The sequence below is a fragment of the Suricata suricatta genome, chromosome 14 (genome assembly GCF_006229205.1).
Source record: "Suricata suricatta isolate VVHF042 chromosome 14, meerkat_22Aug2017_6uvM2_HiC, whole genome shotgun sequence".
NCBI lineage: Eukaryota > Metazoa > Chordata > Mammalia > Carnivora > Herpestidae > Suricata > Suricata suricatta.
The window spans coordinates 68,252,564-68,271,123 of record NC_043713.1 but is presented as its reverse complement, the minus strand read 5'-3'; the positions used below and the strand labels follow the sequence as shown (position 1 = coordinate 68,271,123).

Genomic DNA, 18,560 nt, shown 5'->3' with positions numbered 1-18,560 from the left:
GCTCACCTTCCAAGTCCCCAGGCCAGAAGAGACACCAGCATGGGACAATCACAGCCGCCCAGAACAAGTCTTCAGCAGGGCTCCGGGCCATGGCCCTCCACAGTTTGTACAGCTCCTTTACATGCATCCTTGAAGCAGACAGGGATATGGCCAGGAAACCAAGACTCCGTGAGAGGCAGTACCTCGGCCAAAGGCTAAGTGTCCAGTGGCAGAGTTGGAGCCAGCACCCGGGTTAGCGGCCAGTGGAGACCCCACCCTGCCTTGCAGGGGAAGACAGGGTTAATGGCAGGTGTGCTCCTGCCAGGGAGGGCCAGCGTCGGCCAGAGGACACATAAGTGGGGCACAGTGGCACTGGCCGGAGTCTGAGGCAGCTGCCTCTCTGTGGAATGAGACAGTGCCAGCTCCTCTCCGTGCATACTGTGTGCCAGGCCCAAGCTGATGCAGAAAGCATCATCCCCTGTTTACTGATGAGGAGGGGGAGGCCTAGGGCAGGAAATGACTTGTCATGTCCACAACATAAAGAGGGGAAGGTAAGACGCGAAGTGGGATCCAGGGGCGCCTGGTGGTTCAGTTGGTTAAGCATCTGATTCTTGGTTTCAGCTTTAGGTCATGATCTCACAGTTCATGAGTTCAAGCCCTTCACTGGGTTCAGCACTGGCAGCACAGAGCCTGCTTGGTATTCTTTCTCTCCTCCCTGTCTCTGCTCCTCCCTCACTCACACTGTCTCTGTCTTAAAATAAATAAACTTAAAGAAAAAACGATGTGAAGTGGGGTTCACCAATCCAGATAAGCCAGGTGCTGCTATATGAGCACATTGGGTGGGCAGGCTTCACACTTGGTGAGCTCAGAGGGCAGGCAGCTGCAGCAGGCTTAAGCAGATGGCATTCAGCGGGCATTGGTCATCTCCGCTCTCAGCCACCAGAGGGCGGTGTTGAGCCAACTGTGCCTCTTTCCCTGTGGCAGAAGCAAGAACAGGGCCCCTCAGCATCCCGCTTTTGAAGGCTGGTTTTGCAGGTGGGTTGAGGCGAAGTTTGCCGGGTCTGATCTATTTGTGGATTCATCTGGAGCAGCAGAAAAAGGTGGTCCTACCTTGGTTCAGATCCTTATTCTGCCACTTGCTTGGCTCTCTTTCTAAATCCCTGTGGACTCCATCTTCCATCCCGTGCTTGCCATCCTACTCAGGGCCTCCATCATCTCTTGCTTGGATTATAAGAAAGGAGTCCATGAGTCTCCCTGTGCCCATTCCTACCGCCTCCCATGAGACTCCACAGGGGAGCCAGAAAAAAATCCTTCTGAAATGAAAATCTGATCATCACTTCCTGTATAAGCCTTTCACTAGCTCCTCATTTTCTCCCCAGGAAAAGTTCAGTTTCATTGGTGGCTTATAAGGCTTTCTGTGACCTGGCTATGACACCCCCATTGCAGCTTCACCCAACGACTTGAATTCACTAATTCATCAGACTCTTTTCTGCCTCCGTGTTTTTGCTCATGCTGTTCCATTAGTCTAGGACTCCCTTCCCAGTCCTGTTCTGTTCAGCCTCAAGGTCCTCAGGGCCCTCTTTCCCTTGCCAACCCCCCTGGTCCCTAGCAGAGTTAGAGTCTCCATTCTGTTGGAGCAACAGGGCCAGTGTTTATCATGCAGTAGAGTCATTACCAGCCTCATGTCTGTCTCCTATTCCCCACCAGCCACCAGTCCAGGCTACACGCCCCAGATGCTCAATAAAGCCTTGCAAAAACAATAGATAACCATTTACTGAACACCTATGTAGGCTTGCTGCCCATGTGCTATCTTATTTAATCTTCATGGCAGCCTTGTCAAATAAATATAGTCATTTTGGTTAGATAGGGGAAGAAAATAAGTCTCAGAGACAGTCATTAGCTCAGTGATTGCATCAAAACTGGAATTCAGGGGGTGCCTGGGTGGCTCAGTTGATTAAGCATCCGACTTCAGCTCAGGTCATGATCTTACAGTCTGTGGGCTCGAGCCCCACATCAGGCTTTGTGCTGACAGCTCAGAGCCTGAAACTTGCTTCAGATTCTGCCTTCCTCTCTGTCCCTCCCCAGCGTGCACTCTGTCTCTGTTTCTCTCAAAAATAAATAAACATTAAAAAAATTAAAAAACAACAACAAAAAAAGACTGGAATTCAGGATGTTTGACACCAGAGCAAGGTATCTCCCTTGCTCGTCCACCCCCAGAAGTTGGGTCATACCAGGATCACTGCCAAAAAGCAGAGCCAAACAGCATGACTCAGCAGCAGCAAGAGACCTAAGTAGAGGGTTGGACAACCGCAGAACAGAGGAGAAGGAACCAGAGAGGATTGGCCTGGCTTGCTGTGTCCTCGACCTGGAGTTGATGGTAGGCTGGGTGGCCAGCCTGACAATAACTATAAAAGCCAACATTATTGGAGCACCTGGATGGCTCAGTTGGAAGATCATAAAACTCTTGATCTCGAGGTAATGACTTCTAGCCCCACATTGGATGTAGAGATTACTTTAAAAAGTAAATAAACTTAAAAAAAAAAAAGCCAACACAATTGGTCACTCACTGTGAGCCAGGTGGTTGGTGATTACTGGCTTCTAACATCTCAGTAGCCTTATAAGAGGGGAGTGTTACTCAGGTGAGAAAACTGAGACTCAAAATCACACAGAACATTAAAGTCGAAGCCAGGATTCAAACCCAGGCACCCAGGCCTATGTTTCAACACCATCCATTTCTGAACTACTTGGGGATTATTTGCTCAGTGATGGGAGAGGAATTACAGCTGCTTGAATGATTTTTTTTTGTGGTCACTCCCAGACTCAGCCTCCTCACAGTAGTCTTGGGCACTCCAGGTTTCCCAAGGATGACAATAAAAGCAGAGACCAGTTTGGCATGAAGAACTCGCAACACTCAATACCCTTATGGTGTCCCCAGGTATTGTGAGAAGGGATATGCCACTTCCTGCTCTGGGAAGTGCATAAGCTCCCCTACTTTGCAGCCTCCTTCACTATCTGCCCCCATGTTCCTATCATCATAGCAACCCATTCCTATGATAAACAGCATATTAGAGAAAGAAGGAAAGAACCTATGAACTTGACCAGCTTCGTCATCAACTCAGATTTTTTTGAGATCTCCTCCAGCAAGAGTTTTGACTTCTCAGTGGCTCTTGGCACTCCATGGAGCAGACCTCAGAAGCCACTGTACCACCAACATCACCATCTCTGCTGTTCTACTTAATTTTATTTTTTGATCACAAAGGGAAATTAAACAATGAAGAATATATACCAGAAAAAAATTAGAGCTGCCAATTTCATCCAGGTTGTAGGACACAGCATAATATTTTAAAAAATCAGTTGTATTTCTATACATTAACAGAGAACATTCCAAAAATGTAATTCAGAAAACAATTTCATTTACACCAGCATCAAAAAGTAAAATACTTGAGAATAATTTTGACTAAAGAAGTGCAAAATTTGAACACTGAAAACCACAAAATATTGTTGAAGGAAATTAAAGACTACATAAGTGAAAAGATACCTATGTTTATGTTTCAGAAGGCTTAATACTATGAAGATGGCAATATTCCCTAAAGTGATCCACATTTTCAGTGCAATATCTACCAAAATCCCAACTGCCTTTTTTGCAGAAATGGATAAGCTGATCCCAAACTTCATGTGGAAACACAAGGGACTCAGAATAGCCGTAACAATCTTGGAAGAGTAGAATGAAGTTAGGGAGGACTCGCACTTCCTGATTTCAAAATTTGATACAAAGCCGCTGTCATCAAAACAATGCAGTACTGGCATAGTGATAGACATACAGATCAATGGAATAGAATTGAGAGTCCATAAATCCACTCAACTACGGTCAAGTGATTTTCAACAAGTGTACAAAGACTATTCAACAGGAAAAGAATAATCTCTTCAACAAATAGGGCTGGGACAACTGTACTGCAACATGGATGAACCTTAAACATTATACCAAGTGAAAGAAACCAGTCCAAAGGACTGTATGATTCTCTTCATATGAACACCCAGGACAGGGAACTCTATAGAGACAGAAAGTAGATTTGTAGTTGCCAGAGGCTGGAGTAGGGGAGCAAAACATGGGAAAAGACTGCTAATGGGTACAGGGGTTGTTTTTGGAGGGGGTGTGATGAAAATGTTCTATAATCGGATAGTGGTGATAGTTGTACAACCTTGTGAATATACTAAAAACCACTGAATTGTGTACACTTTAAGGATGGTGAATTTATGTTATGTGAATTATATACTTTAAAGTTTTAAAATTGTTAAAATTATTTATTTTTGAAAGAGAGAGAATGCAAGTGGAAGAGGAGCCTAGAGAAAAGGAAAGAGAGGATCTGAAGCAGGCTACATGCTGAAAGCAGAGAGCCCGACACAGGGCTTGAACCCATGAACCATGAGATCATGACCTGAGCCAAAGTTGGATGCTTAACTGACTAAGCCACCCAGGCACTCCTAAAGTTTTTTAATTTAAGAAGGAGGCAAAACCACCCCAAAGTAAAGATGAGAAGTATACTGTCTCGGATTGCTACCCAGAGCATCATCAGAACTCTGGGAAGGCACCCCCAATTCCCCTCCCATCTCCCCTTTTCAGGCCATCCCCATCTCACCTTACAGCCATCTGAACCCTCCAACTTGCCTCTTCCCAGAAACACTCACCCCATGGTGATGCTTCTCCTCTGTACTCGCCCAACTGGTTCTGGTACGACCCATCTAGGGGAAGGTGGACAGAAATGTGACCATGCTGGGGCCCAAGGGGCCCGAGGAGGTAGCCTTTTCACATTTCCTAGTAACCGCCTAGAAGGAGGGATTCCAGGGTGTGGTGCGGGTGGCCCCCTCTGTCTCCCTGCCATTGTTTGCTTCTGTGACTGTTGCCACGTTCCCCTGAGAGTTTGGCAAACTAGTAGCTAAACACAATCTGGGGGTTTACTTGGAGAAGACAAGTAGTGGGGTGAGAGGTGGGGGTTCTCTTTTGCCAGGGCCTTTGTTTCAAAGGACAGAAATTAATTCTGCTGGTCTCAAAACACTCCGTAGCCTGAGGAGTGTGGACCCAGGCTTCTTAACACACAATGATGATTTAGACCATTTATTGAACACTTACGATGTTCCAGGCACAATGTTAAGCCCTGCAAGGGAAGACAAGGCTGGGCTGTGTCCCACAATCAGACAGATTTGGGTTCAAATCTTGGCTCCCCATTTCCTCGCTGAGTGACTTCAGAAAATGTTCTTAATCTTTCTGAAATTCCATTTCTTGTAGAATGGGGATACCCTTATCTGTTTCCAAATGGTCCAATAATGATGTAATAATGTTCTGAGGAAATGCTCCACGAATGGAAGACTGTGAGCTCCACGCAGGCAGAGACCTAGCCATCTTGTTTACGGCAATATCTCCAGTATTGCACATGCTCTTCACTTTCCCACCCCCATGCCTTTGCCCATGCTGTTCCCTCCACCTGGAATGCCCTTTCTTCTACTCTAATCTCCACTAACTGACATCCTACGCTTTGCTCAAATACCACCTGTGTCCCATTGGGGTGACTTCTATGTCTGGGTCATCTCCCTGATTAGGATGGAAGCTCCTGGAGCTGAGACCGTGCAACAGCAGAGCACTTAATTGCATGGACTTAACCTGGCTAAGTTATTGAACTTTTCTATACCTCAATTTGCTTGTCTGTAAAATGGGCTTAATAATGGTACTTATTATCCCTACAGGTGTTCTGAGGCTTCAATGAGGTAATGAATTTAGGATGGAGCTTAGCATGAAATAAGCCTTCAATAAGTGTAGTGAACCCGCACTGTTCAATATGGTAGCCACAAATAACATGGAGTGATTTAAAGTAAAATTCATTACAATTAATCAAATTGAATTTAATTCAATTCACACTTGAATTCCTCAGCCTCACTAACCATTTTCCTATCTAACTAGAAGCTACTAAATATGTCCAATAGGATAGCCCAATACAGAACATTTCTGTCATTGCAGAAAGTTCTGTTGGATGCTGCTATGGATGCTGCTGCTGCGTGCACAATAGGCGCCCCTCCTGGCCCTCCCTGCACAGCCTCTGATGTCCCTAGAAATAACTGGGGCACCTCACATTGGAGGGGTGAGGGAGAGAAAGGAGACTGGTGGGAAATAGGCAGGATTAGGGGCTAATGAGAGGGCAGTGGAGAAACCCAATCCCCGCCTGCTACCAGCCTGGCAGGAAGTGGGTGTAGACAGAAGGGGGGACGCTTTGCAGAAAGACGCTGGAATGTGAAGTGGGGTGGAGCTGAGGTATGGAGTTACCTAACTGCTCCTGAGTATGCTTGACCAGGTGCCTCAGATGGAAGGAGATGGCCAAAGATGTTCTTCTTCTTCTTCTGGGCCAGACTCTGTCAGTGCCCAGAGCAAAGAAAGTGTCCAGCACTAACTGATGTCAGCTAGCTTTAAGAAGTCCCAAGATAGCCCATGGATGGGGACACAGAATACTCACAAACAGGGAGCCTGGGAGAGTGCTGGGCAGGGTGGCTTGGGATAGCCCGGCCATTGGGGCTAAGGCTAGCCCAGGGGTCATTTCAGTCCATGTGGACCACTTCAAGTCCTGGAAGAGGTGACCACATGGATGTGTTGTGATCTCAAGCAGGTGCACTCCTGGTTTCTTTATAAACAGCCATTGACAACATGGCCTCTGCTCTTTTGGAGTTTCTGGCAGTTGGACAAGAATAATCCCAAAGATGTTATGACCCTTGACGGCCTATATATCTCCTTAGATCTTCCCTCTGACTGCATAAGGACAAGGCAAGCACTGATAGCCCCATTCCATAAATGTGGCAAGTGACAGTGATGTTATCCTGAAAAGGAGGTCTCACAGAGGAATGGGGAGCAGGGTCGGGCTTGCAGGCATGTCTAATGATGGAATATCAGGCAGCATGATAGAAATCAAAGGCAGGGAAATCCTGTGGGCTTCCTTCATCACCTCTCATACTCAGTAGACACCCCTCACTGACCAGGTGCTTTGAAATCCCAAGAAACGGGGGTGCCTATGTGGCTCAGTAGGTGAAGCATCTGACTTGACTCTGTCTCCTTAGATCAGGAGAAAGATTTTGGCTCAGGTCATTATCTCACAGTTTGTGAGTTCGAGCCCCGTGTCGAGCTCTGTGCTGACAGTGTAGAACCTGCTTAGGATTCTCTCTCTCTCTCTGCCCCTACCCAGCTTGTGCACACACTCTCTCAAATAAATAAACACTTAAAAATTCCCATGAAACACCATTACTGCCCCCCAAAACCATCAATATGCACCACTTCTTCCTTAGGGCCCAGGGCATGAGGGATCACAGTGATGGGAAAGCCCTTCCCCATGCTGAAGGTGCAGGGCCAGCATTGCATCATAGGATTTGAAAGACATCAGGAAAAGTGGTGACAGTCCTGTGGAAAAAAACAAACCTTTAGCAAGGACACATCTGAGTTCCATTTCTGAGTTCCATTCCAGCCCGTCTCTTCTAACATACGGATGCTTGGTGGAAAAGGATGTGAGTTTCCCACCCCAACAAACTGAATGAATTGTTTACTAGACTGACCAAGTCCCCGACTCTTACCAGTCAGAGCTGGGTGTAGGGGGTGACCTCTCTTCATTAGGGAGATGGGGAGAGAAAGAGTGCTGGCAGAGAGCAGTCCTCACTCCTCCTGAGGTGCCCCCTTCTCTGGAGGCCTGGAAGCATGGGTGAAGGTTTTACAGGCACCCAGTCTGGGCTCCCAGGCCCTCTGGCACAGTATCCTGTGCCCGCCTGCCCCCCAGACCTGTCTCAGAGCCAAGCACGGGACCTCACTTAATCTCAATTATGTAATGTGCAATGCAACAGTTGGCCAAGAAGGAGGTGCCTGGAGCCACACCCAGGAGTGGGGCAAAAGGCTCCACCTGGGTCAGGGCCACAGATCAGGCTTGGCTTCTGCCTGCAGTGGCCCTCACTCTTCCCGCCTCATCCAGACACCATGAGTGGCCGAGTCGGAGACCTGAGCCCCAAGCAGGCAGAGACTCTAGCCAAGGTGAGACGCTCTTACCCTAAAGCCCCAGAAGAAAAGGCTTGAGGGTCTTGGCGGGGGGTGGGGGGTGGGGGGGCCAGAACCCTGACCCACTCTGTTGGCTTAGTGTGTCTTTCAAATTTTCTCTTCACTGTCACCTTACTCAGAGTCATGCTCCAAAGTAGCCGGTGACATCAGCTCTGTCCAGGGCAAGAGTTGAGGGAACAGTACCACATCCAAGCAATAATAGTGTATGTGCCAGATCAAACTTGAGTTCTTATGTAGGAACCAGAACTAGAGACCTTTACCAAATAGCTGTCCCCTTCCTATCCCTCCCAGGCCCCTTAGGTGGGAGCTGAAGGAGGCTAATGGTCTGCCTCTCTGAGTCTGTTCTCCCTTCTTCCCCGGACCCTGAAAGATGACCTGTCTATAAGAGTGAGAGAGACAGAGCAGGGGGGGTTGTCATCCCCACGGTCATGGGGAAGAGGACATGTAATCACTAACCATGCTTTTGTAAAAAATGGGATGAAAAAAGATGGAAGCCTTGGATAGGCCAGCACATGGAAGGAACTACGAATATCTCCATATTCCAGTTCACTTACCCATCTCCCATCCACTCATTTATTCTTCCTTTCACCCATCCCTCCACCCCACCCACCCATCTATCCATCCCCCTGCTCTCTATTTACCGACCAATCTCTCCTTCCTCTACCCACTTATCTCTCTTTCCTTCCATCCATCAATTTCTCCTTCTTTCTTTTTCCATCCACCCACCCACTCATCCATCCACCCATTCCTCCATCCATTCTTCTTTCTATTCATTTACTTAGCATCTATCCTTCGTTGCATTCACCTACCCATCTATGCATATATCCATCCAATGATCAATTTCTCCTTCTACCCATCTGCCCACCCATCCTTCCATCATCATACAACAGACTACATGTGTAAGAGAAGGGATGATGAAAGTAATTATTGGGTCTGGAGGCCAAGGCTTAGTGCAAAAGCCACTTTAACCAGCATCTCGATTCACAGTTCCGAGAAAATGTGCAGGACGTGCTGCCTGCCCTGCCCAATCCTGATGACTATTTTCTTCTGCGCTGGCTCCGAGGTGAGGGCAGAGGTGGGGGGAATCAGGGTGAGGGACAGCGAGAGGGGCCTGGTCCCAACTGCTCCAGAACAACTCATGGCTCTCATGCCATCTTACTTCACATGTTCAGGTCCAGGAGAAGGGAGGGTGCAGGGAATGAAGGTCCTACCCAGGCCCCCAGTGCTGAGCCTAGCTCCTCACAGCCCAGGACAAGGACCAGGTTATTACAAGGTAGCCTCTCTCTTGCTCACACCTTCCTTCCATTTTCACACAGCTCGGAATTTTGACCTGCAGAAATCAGAGGCCATGCTCCGCAAGGTGAGACCCATCCACCCCCGGAGATTTGGCTAAGGGCTTTGTGGGGGGCAATCCATGCCTTAAGCCCCCATCTCCATCCCCTCCTCAGAGGTGCTGGGAGCCCACTGGGGCCTTACCTCTCCTCTCTTTTTCAGTACATGGAGTTCCGGAAGTCCATGGACATTGATCACATCCTTGATTGGCAGCCCCCAGAGGTGAGCCAAACTCCCCCCCCACACACACACAACCCAGGTTTTTACAGACATAGCATTCAAGCAGACTCTGGCTCACTGGAGAGCATGAGTGAAGACCAGAAAGCCTGAGAAGTGTGCAGAACTGCCCACAGCCTACAGGCACCTCTCCTATAATAATTATGAATATTTCCTGGGTGCTTATGAGGTCCTGACCTGAGTTAAAACTTTAGCCACATGAGCTTATTTAGTCATCACAGCTCAGTGAAGTGGGTACAATTGTCCCCATTTTACATATGAGGAGACTGAGGTCCAGCAAAGGTTAAGCAACCTACCCAAAGTCCCACAGCCCCAGTGTGGAGCTGAGATTTGAATTCACAAAGCTGGGTTCTTCATCACCACAGTTAGCTTGTGCCTCTGAGCCCTCACCTCTAGGGCCTTGCTCAGAACATCCTGTCTGTGTGGTAAAGAAACTTAGCCCACCAAGGAGTTGGAGAGAACAGTCCCACCCACTAGCACCTTAGTAAAGCAATGGACATGGTTTCCTTTGTAGAGCATGAGCTGTGGGCCAGGCACTGATACTGGGGGCTTTCCCTAACAGTCCCCTAAGAGAGGAATTATCCAAACCATTTTACAGGAGAGGGAATGGGAGGGGACTCAGAGAGCTAGTGTCACTTGTTCAAAATTGCACAGAAAGGAAGCAGTAGTATCTATATCTGAACCAGGTATGTTGACTTTCAGAATCCATGTTTTTCATCACTAAACCCAACTTCTCTCAATGGAAAGGGATGTGGGAGATATTGTGGGGTGGGGATCAGAATTAAGGGTTCCAGAAGCCTTCAGCTAGGCATAGGTAAGGCCTGGCTCCGCCATTTACTCACTGTGAGAAAGGCCCTCCCCTGAGTGCCCCTTAGTTTTCTCACCTGGACAATAGTGCCACCTTCAGGGAAGGGACAGTGATTGTATCATGCTGTGTGTAGGCTTAGGCCACTGAGGTCAGCCTAGTCTGGGGATCTCCAGGGAGGTGAATAATGCCAACTTCTGTGTATCTTTCCATGCCCAGGTAATCCAGAAGTACATGCCTGGAGGCCTGTGTGGCTATGACCGGGATGGCTGCCCCGTGTGGTATGACATCATTGGGCCGCTTGACCCAAAGGGGCTGCTCTTCTCGGTCACCAAGCAGGACCTGCTTAAGACCAAGATGAGGGACTGCGAGCGCATTCTGCATGAGTGTGACCTGCAGACAGAGCGGGTGAGGCCCAGGCTGAGGGGAGTGGGCCCGTGTGGAGAGGTGATGCTGACAGGGAACATGGTCCCAGTAACCCACTTATGCTCTCTACTATCATTATCAGAGGATTCTGGGATCAAAGTTCAGTTCTTCTGTTTCCTAGCTGTGTGGTCTTGGAGAGTGGTCTCACATCTCTGAGCCTGTTCCTTACCTATAAGTAATAAATAATGTTGCAAAGATTAAATGAGATAAAGCAAATGTATGGCCCAGCACACAGAACATCATGCATATTTCTCAACACTAGTTACTGTTATTGCCTCTGAGTCTGCCTCTGCTGTTCTTTCTGTCTGGATAGCTCTACCCACAGCACACCCTTACCTCCCACACTTCCTTGGCTCTATCCCTTCTATATTTCAGGTCTCAAACTTAGATGTCCCCTCTGAAGTCCCTGTCTGGGTTAATGTGTATACCCACAGTTCCTGTGCTATTTATTTGCAGCATCTATCTCAGAACTTATAATGGTCTGGTTGCTTGTCAGTCTCTCCAAGCAGACCATGATCACTTAGAGGACCAGAACTGTGGATTATTGAGTATCATATATTATATTCTCAGTATCTAGCACAAAATAGGTGTTTCATAAATATCAGTTGAATGGCAGTAAGAAAGGATGGATGCGTGAATTGATGGATGGGTGGGTCAAGTAATGGATGGATGGACAAATGGACAGATGGATGGATGATAAATAGATAATAGATGGATGGATGGATGATGGATGGATGGTTGGGTAGATGTGTGGGTCAATACATTCACTGTTTTGTCCACTTGTTCCTCTGAGGACAGAGCAGAGGACAGGGAGAATCCATGAGGGATCGTGTGCTAGGGTTACCATGTCCCAAGTTCTAAGCCTGCACCCTAAACCTGGGGACTAGTCTTTGTTCTCATCCTTACAGCTGGGGAAGAAGATTGAGACTATTGTGATGATATTTGACTGTGAGGGCCTGGGACTGAAGCACTTCTGGAAACCTCTGGTGGAAGTGTACCAAGAGGTGAGGAGAAGGTCCCTGGGTGATCCCTGCCTGCTTTACTGATGAAGTCGGTCTGCTGTGACCTTCTTGCTCACTCAGAGCCAGGATTTGGTAAAAGATGGTGGACTTCCTGGGCCCCCACACTATGAATCAGGAAACAAAGGACCTTAATATGTTTCCCAAACGATCCTACAGAACAGGCCTCAGAGTCAACACTGTACTGACACCACAAGGGCCACCCTCTGCCAACCCTTCCCAGCTCTACCACCCCTGGCTCTGTGACTCCAGCAAGTCACATCACCCCTCCATGTTTCACTTTCCTCACCTACAAAATGGGATACTGATATTCTGCATTTCAAAGGAATGTAGGGATATTCCAGTGATTTTATATATAAATTGTGTACACAGTGCTTGGCAAATAATGAGCATTTAATATATAATAGTCATTAATATTACTATACTATCATTGCTATAAGATTTACTCTAAAAATAATTATTATTAGAATGTGGTTGTCATAGCCTGAGGTGCGAAGCTCTCCTCCAGAGGCCAGTGGAGGCTATGGAAAGAAGGGAAACCCTCCATAGCCCTTTGAACACTCCAGATGGGAGATTGGAAAGGTGATGGGGATAGGAGAAGATGAGATGTAGGCTCTGATGGGGTCTTTCTTGGTTCCACAGTTCTTTGGCCTCCTTGAAGAGAATTACCCAGAGACCCTGAAGTTCATGCTCATTGTAAAAGGTGTGGCAAGTGACTTCACATTTTTGTGTCTCTGTTTCCTCATTTGTTCCCTGAGGACAACAAAAGTGCCTTCTTTCCTGGGTAGTAGTGAGACAGATTGATTGCTTGGCTGCATGAAAATCACTTAGAGAGCCTGGAACAAAGTAAGTGCTCCATAAATAGTAATTTCTATGGTTGACCTTGCTGCAAGAAGAGGCAGTTCCAACACTAGCTCTTCTAGGAATCCTCCCTCTTACTTCCTACCCACATGGATCTCTCCATTCCCGAACTGCTTGTGGCACTGGTACCTGAAACAGCCAAGTCTGGCCTTTCCTGTCTGCTGCCTTCTGGAGGCTCCTAGTTGTCTTGTGTGTGTTCGTCCTGGTTTTTTTTTTTTTTTCCCTGAGTTGTCTGCTCTTTGAAGGCAGGGCCTCTGATTTTCCACGTCTGTTGTATCTTTTGCAGGCCTAGGAGCATGTGGATATTCAATAGGTATTTGTGTTGTTGTATGAATGGATTGGTAGATGGAAGGATGGGTGGATATTTGATGGTTGGCTGGTTAATTGGGTGGTTGGTTGATTAGCTGCTTAGTTGATTGTCTAGTTTACTGGCCAGTTGGTTGCCTATCTACTTGAATGACTGGTTGTTCTTGGATAGTTGGTTGGTTGGTTGGTTGATTGGTTGGTTTGTTAGATAGTTGTTAGTTTAGTTCACTGAGTGACCAGCTGGCATTTTGTTAAGGTAGGTAGGTGAGTAGCTAGTTGACAGATTGGTTGGTTGGCTGACTGGTTTTTTGTTTGGCTGGATCTTCTGTTGCAGAAGACAATTGGATGGTTGGTTATATGGTTGCTTAATAGGCTTAATGAGCTTTCTAGTTGGCTGATTTGATAAGTGGTTGTTTGACTATTTGGTAGGTTAGCTGAGTGGTCAGTGGTTGACTGGGGGGCTGGTTAGAAGATAAACTGATTGGCCGTTTTGTTGGTTGGTTGATATATTGGATGACTGATCTGGTGGTTGGTTAGTTGATTGCATGTTGGCTGGTTGACCAGTTGTTGGATGGTTTGTAAGGTGCAGGGCATTTTCCAATTCTTGACTCCTGCATGTTATTGGCTATGAATGTTATGGAGAGAGTAGCCCTATGGAATTATTTTCTCCTCCATTATCTCTTTTATCTCTCCAGCCACCAAACTGTTCCCTGTGGGCTACAACCTCATGAAGCCCTTCCTGAGTGAAGACACTCGCAGAAAAATTATAGTATTGGGAAGTAAGTAATTTCAGCTCTATCCCCTGAGCTCTGTGCCACTTAGACTCAGAAATTCCTCCCCAAGAGTGAAGCAAAATGTATTTTACACTACAGAGTCTTTACAGTTACCTCTGCCGCATTCCCTCTCTTTGGTGGCTAAGGCCTTCACACTTTCCCTTTTATCAGTTTCAGTTTGGTTGATAGTCAATCTTTTGGCCATGCACCTCATTTTCCTTTCAACACTCATCACTTCTTCTAAAGACAGTTTGGGCTGAGGAGAATGAGGAAGAACAGCAGGAAAAAAATGTGATTCAGAGAAGAAAGGGTCAACAAATGCTGCTTATGTGTTATATGGTCCCCAACAAGGCCCTTGACCTCCTAAGGCTTCAAGTCTCCTTGAGAGGGGACCCTGGGTGCCTCACTAGGTTAAGCATCTGACTTTGGCTTGGACCCTCAGGGTCCCACATCAGACTGTGTGCTGACAGCTCAGAGCCTAGAACTTGCTTCGGATTCTGTATCTCCCTTCCTCTCTGCCCTTCCCCTCCCCGCCCCCCCCCACTCTTTCTCTCTGTCTCTCTCAAAAATAAATAAACATTAAAAAAATTAAAGTCTCCTTGAGACAATTAGATAACTCTTATCTTCACTATTCATAACTAGAAGACCCTCAAAAATGTGCCCATTCCATCACCTAGGAGGAAACATGTTTCCATAGCAACATAATGCTGGAAGACATCTCCTGCATTCTGAAGCCTGGGAGGCTGGGGAATTGGCCCTGGAAGTCTAGTCCCTGTAGGGTTTCTCCCCAAGCTCAAATCCCCCTAGTGGGCTGACAAGTCCCATCCATGCCTAATAACAACCCTGCAACCCCTCTGCCCACAGACAACTGGAAGGAAGGTTTGCTGAAACTCATCAGTCCTGAGGAGCTGCCTGCTCAGTTTGGGGGGACACTGACTGACCCAGATGGGAACCCCAAATGTTTAACTAAGGTATGAAGAGCCCCAGACAAGAGAGGGGAAAGGAATAGACCTAAGTTCCTTTGTCACCCACTCATTCATTCCACAAATATCTACGGAGAAACCCCTGTGATCCAGGTATTGAGCTAGACAGTCCCAGCCTTACATCACCAGGCTCTCAGCAGCTGCAGAGGCAAACAAGAAATGAGGAAAATTTGGGGCACCTGGGTGGCTCAGTCTGTTGATCGCCTGACTTCAGCTCAGGCCATGATCTCATGGTTGGTGAGTTTGAGCCCCACATCAGGCTCACCACTTTCAGCCTATAAGCATAAAGCCTGCCTCAGATCCCTTGTACCCCTTTCTCTGCCCTTCCTCCACTTGTGCTCTCCCTCACAAAAAAATACGTAAATAAATAAATGAAAACTTTTATTAAAAAAAGAAAGGAAGAAAGAAATGAGGAAAATTCGACTCAGGGATGAGCTGGAAAGGGAAGTTTCCAGAGGAGGCCTTGACCCTGTAGGGTCAGGGAAGGTTTCCCAGGGGGGTGGGAGAGGATTGGGTGAGCAGGATACTTCCAGAAGATGCTGAAAGCATCTCAAGCAGATGAAACGGCACAAACAGTGCAATGGCCAAAAGAGAGAAGCAAGCTCATTCGGTCCTGTGTCTGCAGATCAACTATGGTGGAGAGATCCCTAAGTCCATGTATGTGCGGGACCAAGTGAAGACTCAGTATGAGCACTCAGTGCAGATCAACCGTGGCTCCTCACACCAGGTGGAATATGAGATTCTGTTCCCAGGCTGTGTCCTCAGGTAAGGTCCAGGTCACCAACCCATCTGTGGCTGGGTCTCAGACTCTCAGGGTCCCATCAGACTAAGCAGGAACTTGTCCCCCTCCCATCCACCCAGGTGGCAGTTCTCATCTGATGGTGCAGACATTGGTTTTGGGGTTTTCCTGAAGACCAAGATGGGGGAGCGACAGCGGGCTGGTGAGATGACAGAAGTGCTGCCCAGCCAGCGCTATAATGCCCACATGGTGCCCGAGGATGGGAGCCTCACCTGCTCAGAAGCTGGTGTCTGTAAGTCTATCCTGGCTGGGCCCCATCTCTGGAAGGCTGGAGTCACCTGTCTCACAGTTTAGATGGGAAAACAGAGAGTCAATGACCCCTCCCCACCAGGAACATAAAGCCTAGGTTAGTGCTATTCATTCACACAGTTGCTCATTCAGGCCACATTCTCAAGCATTTACCATACACCAAGAGCCAGAGACACACAGGCCTTGCAAAGAGTGAGAGCACTCAGGACACAGGACACAGGCAAGGGACAATAGGGCAGGTGCAACATTTCACAGGAGGAAACTGGGGCTCTGAGAAGTAAATCAACTTATCCAGAGCCACATAGCTGAGTGTGATGCCAGGATCCCACCTCAGCCTCATGGTAGCTGCATAACCCTGGGCAAAATCTTACCAATCGAGATCCTTGGCTTGCTCATCTGTGAAGCAGAGGTTACAACTCCTGCCTCTTGGGGTGGTTGTGAGGAAGTAGAGGGTGTGCACAGGCCTTATCCAGCACCTCACCTTATCCAAGGGAGCTGGGAAGCCTTTGACATTCCCACTGCCCTCCTCACACCCCTATAATGCAAGCGTCCAGGTGTGGAGACAACAGGATGCACTAGCCATTGTTTTTATTGCCAGTTGATATAACTAAAGCCAGGCTGGGCACATGCCAAGAGGAGGTCAGTATCTGTTTACAGACATGGCTCAAGGGGGACAGACTCTATGGGAAAGGAAACAGGAGTAGTGGGAACTTGGCCCAGCTTAGCAAACACAGCAGTTAGGAACACAGCCTGTCCTCCTTCCTGTGGCCAGGGCAGGGACAGGGGAGTACGAAGTCAGGCCTAACCACCTATCTGTCCATTTGTCCCTACAGATGTCCTGCGGTTTGACAACACCTATAGCTTTGTCCATGCCAAGAAGGTCAGCTTCACAGTGGAGGTGCTGCTCCCAGATGAGGGCATGCAGAAGTATGACAAGGAGCTCACCCCTGTCTAGGCAGCTCCCTCACTTCTCAGAGACCCCTGGCCCTCTCATTTCTCTGTCTATATCCCACTCCCTCAGAAATTGATCATTACTTCTCTTGACACTGTGAGATTACTGAGTAGAGAAAGAAATGCCTTGGGGAAGACTTATATGCTGTGGTTAGGTCAGGAAAGTTATGAGAGGCACAGATTTGGAGGATGGCAAGATTTTAAAGAGGGAGAAGCAAGGCAAAAGGAAGAGGTGAATGTCACTGAAACCCAAGAAATAGGAAAATGAATCCTTAGCTTTTGTCCTCATTTCTTCTAAGGGGTGTGTGTGTGTGTGTGTGTGTGTGTGTTTGAATTTCTTCCCTATGATCTATGAGCCACATGGGTTACAAATGTATCTAAATTCTTTTTACTTCTACTCCATATAGAGTAGATGCTCAATGTGTACTTGTGCAGTTGAATGAAGGTAGTGAGCAGGTAATTCATGGGTATGCCTGACAAGAAGGAATCTTACCCAGAGCAGGTTTCAGCACCTCGGACAGAGACCCGGCTGTGGAAGGAGAGGACTCTCCTGGAGATCCAGGTGATCCAGCCCCCAGATTTCTGGGAGTGGCTGCCCCCTCAGTTAGGTAGGAGATGCCTACCTAAGGCTTTGTCTGACTCAGGGCACCCAGCTTTCCCAGCCCATCACTCCAACCCTTAGCCCCTTCCCTTGGAATTCACAGCTTATATTTTAAGCAATTAAAGAAACTTTACTGGAAGCAAAGGAGGTCCTATCTGGCTCTAGCTGCTACCTGGCACTAAAAATTTTTAAATCGCAGCTATCATCTGGTGAGTGAGGTCTTGCATATCACACATGGTGCCAAGTACTTAATGAATTCAGGCCATTTCACACTCAAACCTTCCCCAGGGCCACTTATCATGGCCATCTTATGGATAAGAGAACTAAGGCTTAGAGAGGTGAAGTCACCCCCAATGTCATACAGCTCTTAAGTGGCAGATTCAAGATCCAGGAGTTTTTTGTTCTTTCTTTATTCCAAAGACATTGCTTTTAACTGTCTCTTAATACCACTTCCTAAGACCCTACTTACACAAAGGAGAGAAGGAATGACTTGTTTGTCCTAGATCTTCTAGTAGACATGTCTTTAGTTGACACCCAGAAGCAAAATATGTGTTATGCTCATTGGGAAGCTGGAGTAATACTCAATTGCATAATGTTTGTGCAAGGAAACTCATGGCAAATTGGGCCAGGGCTTATGCTTCTAAACCTAGCATGCTCCACTATTTGCATGGCCTCTGAGAAGCATGACCCTTTGAAACCTGCTATGGCCCTGGATGCCTGAGGGAGAAGTCGGGTTTCCCTGATGTTCCTGCTCCAAGTCAGGGACACATAGACACTGGCATGAACCCTACATCCAGACACAACTCTTGCCAGGAATTACACAGAGAACATGGGTGGGAACCGAAGGGCTGGCTCCTCCTTGGGAATGAGTTGCCCAGGACCAAGGTTGCTGGAATGAGCCAGACTGGGAGACCTGACTCTGAAACAAATCAAGCAAATGGTCAGCTGTGGCTAGCACTTTCTATCTGCACAGGCACAGGATTTTATCTCCACTTTATAGATGGGAAACTGAGCTCCTGAAAGGTACTGGTCTTGTTTCCTTTGGCCCATGGGTGGCAAAAATAGCACTGAAGTTAAGGCTACCCTCCCCAACCTGCTCATTCCCAAAAAATTCATGTTACTATAGCAACATGCCAGAACAAGACAAGACTGCCAATTCTCAGAG

General features: G+C 47.5%; 1 protein-coding gene across 1 annotated transcript; it reads left to right on the top strand.

Moving 5' to 3' along the window:
- The first annotated feature begins 7,902 nt into the window (after positions 1-7,902).
- LOC115278185 (SEC14-like protein 3) lies at positions 7,903-17,539 on the top strand. Its single transcript, XM_029922622.1, has 12 exons — positions 7,903-8,029; positions 9,041-9,116; positions 9,370-9,413; positions 9,548-9,607; positions 10,647-10,835; positions 11,762-11,857; positions 12,515-12,575; positions 13,735-13,818; positions 14,677-14,783; positions 15,421-15,560; positions 15,657-15,826; positions 16,677-17,539. Exons 1-12 carry the CDS (start codon positions 7,976-7,978, stop codon positions 16,796-16,798), a joined length of 1,203 nt encoding a protein of 400 aa, XP_029778482.1. The 5' UTR covers positions 7,903-7,975; the 3' UTR covers positions 16,799-17,539.
- The last annotated feature ends 1,021 nt before the right edge of the window (positions 17,540-18,560 follow it).